Genomic DNA, 2,355 nt, shown 5'->3' with positions numbered 1-2,355 from the left:
CTCACTTAGAGTAAAATGCAACGTGAGGTGCTTGGGGTTTACCTGAGTCTGTAGTGGGACATGGCACTGGCACAGGGCTGCAGCCAAGGTCATTTCAGAGCTAAAAGGACCCTCAATGTTTGGCTTTAAGGCTTAGGGGTTTATGTATTTCTGGTGATTTTGCTCAATAAAATGTGTGAGTGCTTGAGGAGCTCCTCTGCTCACGTGTGGGGCTGGCTCTGTGCCTGGCTGGGCTGGGGGGCCTTGGCTGCAGAGAAATCTGCCTGATGATGTTAATTTAACCTTGGTAAGGAACACCAGGAGTGATTTATGTTGTAAACAGGTCCACCTTGTCGGGTGTTGAACGTGGGAGCCATAAATCCTTTGTGCAAGGATAGAAAATTATCTGATCACACATAAATGATGTATTTGTCCTCAGCCCTCCCTTCTGCTGCACAAAGGGGGATTCTGCTGCTTCGGGGTGCAATTCAGCACTAACAGCACCATCTGCTGTCTGTACCAGTCACCGCCCAGCTGATGGAAATCTCCTAGGAGAGAAGTTCTGCTCAGAAAAACCCCTTAAAGAAAGGTTTATTCTGTTCTGCTCCCTTCCCATTGTTACTTGGAGGGGGTTGAGATGAATTAACAGCCCTTGTTTTTGTGGGCAGCCCACAGAAATGAGTGTGCATTTCATGCTGGGGCAGAGGAAAGTTGAAGTGGCAGCTGTGGCAGGGAGTGGAGCTGCCCAGGCTGTGCTCTTGTTCCCCTGCTGCACTTTAATTCCCCTAAACCCAGCAGTTCCTCAGCTTCAGCTAGAATTTTGGCACAGAGATGCTCTGCTGTTGAATTGGGAGAGGAAATCTTCGGTGCTGCATCACCAGGGCTTTTCCCTCCCTTGAAATTGGTGTGTAATTGCACTTAAATTTAAATTCTGCTGGAGGTGGGTGCTGCAAAGCCTTTGAGCTTTGTGTGTTTTACTTGATGAGAGCAAGATCAATTAGCTCTGATTAGCTGGGGCTAAAGCAGCTCTTGCCATGGTGGTGATGCTGAAATGGAGGCTCCAGGTAGCATTTGATGCACTCCAAAATAATCACTCCAAAATAAGTGTGTGTGTGCTGGGAATAAATCCAGAGCCTGAGCTGAATGCTGCCTGGGATGTTTTCAGCAGCTTTAATTTGTTTGCATAAATAAATGTCACTGTCATGCAGCTTTTCAAAGGATTTGCCTGTTTCTGGCAGGAAGAGAATTGTAGGGCAGGATCTCGGTGGCCCTGCAGAAATGAATATTTCTATAAAGAGCAGAGAAAGCTGCCGGCTAATTTCTGTTGTAATTGCAGTTGTGGTGCAGCAGAGCCCTGCTTGCAGGGGAAGGAGCTCACCCGGAGCTCAGCAGTGAGGAATGGGGGCAAGGAAGGATTTTCCCCTCCCCAGACCTGTTGGATCTGTAGTTTCTCATTTTTCTCATTTAGCTCAGTCACACATGATGAACAAATGAATATTTCCTTTTTGAACCATGCTGCTCTGTAACTGGGGACCTGCAAAGGGCTTTTCTAGAAACCACCTTAATGTAAAGGAGTTTTCATTGTCCCTGGGGCACCTTTTGTGGCAGTAGGAGATGTTAAAACACCAACTTCAGGTTTATCCACTACCCCTGCACCACAGAGAGCTTGCTTGAATCTCAGATGCTTAAAATAAAACTGGGAAGGAAGTGCAGGCCCTTGGTTTCAGTGTTAGCACAGCCTGATTTGCATTCAGCCCTGCTCTCTGCTGCTGATCTAAGCCTAAAAATCCTGCCCCTCCTTCCCACAAATGGTTTCATCTCTTCCCGTGTCCCGGGGCAGCAGCACATGGAATTTATATATTTCCATTTCCATTTTGCTTTCTGTCCCATAGCTGGGTTCCACCAGCTTTCCTGCTGGCTGTGGCAGTTCCAGATGGTTTTAGGGCTGGCCTGGGGAGGCTGAGCTCGGCCACAGAGCAGCTGTGCCTCAGCTGAGCCCTCCAGCACCAAAAGGAAGCACACACACTGTGGCACTCGCATTCCCTGAAAAATCCTTTCTCCTGGGAAGCTGAGAAGCCTCAGAGAAAAGGAGAACAATTCTTACCTCATTTGCTTCTCCTGTGTCACGCTCTTGTGTGGAATGTGTTTGGAGATTGTTTATCCAGAGGTGATTGTTTTATTTGTTTCTGGTGTGAGTTGTTTTGTCTTATTGGCCAAGCTGTGTCGAGACTCCCAGAGTCACAAGTTTTGAGTTTTCATAATTATCTTTTTAGCATTCAGCAAGTATCCTTTCTGTATTCTTTAGTATAGTATAGTACTTTAAAATATATTATAGTATATATAATATAAATATACTATAATGTATATATAGAATAG

General features: G+C 46.1%; 1 protein-coding gene across 1 annotated transcript in view; it reads left to right on the top strand.

Moving 5' to 3' along the window:
- Positions 1 to 2,355, top strand: part of SLC23A2 (solute carrier family 23 member 2) — a 35,440-nt gene that overhangs the window by 23,165 nt on the left and 9,920 nt on the right. Inside the window, exon 12 of the mRNA XM_014311215.2 lies at positions 569 to 599. Coding sequence (XP_014166690.1) covers positions 569 to 599 — 31 coding nt within the window. The remainder of the gene's footprint in view (positions 1 to 568; positions 600 to 2,355) is intronic.

This window comes from Geospiza fortis, unplaced genomic scaffold (genome assembly GCF_000277835.1).
Source record: "Geospiza fortis unplaced genomic scaffold, GeoFor_1.0 scaffold777, whole genome shotgun sequence".
NCBI lineage: Eukaryota > Metazoa > Chordata > Aves > Passeriformes > Thraupidae > Geospiza > Geospiza fortis.
This window is presented reverse-complemented; position numbering and strand designations above follow the sequence as displayed.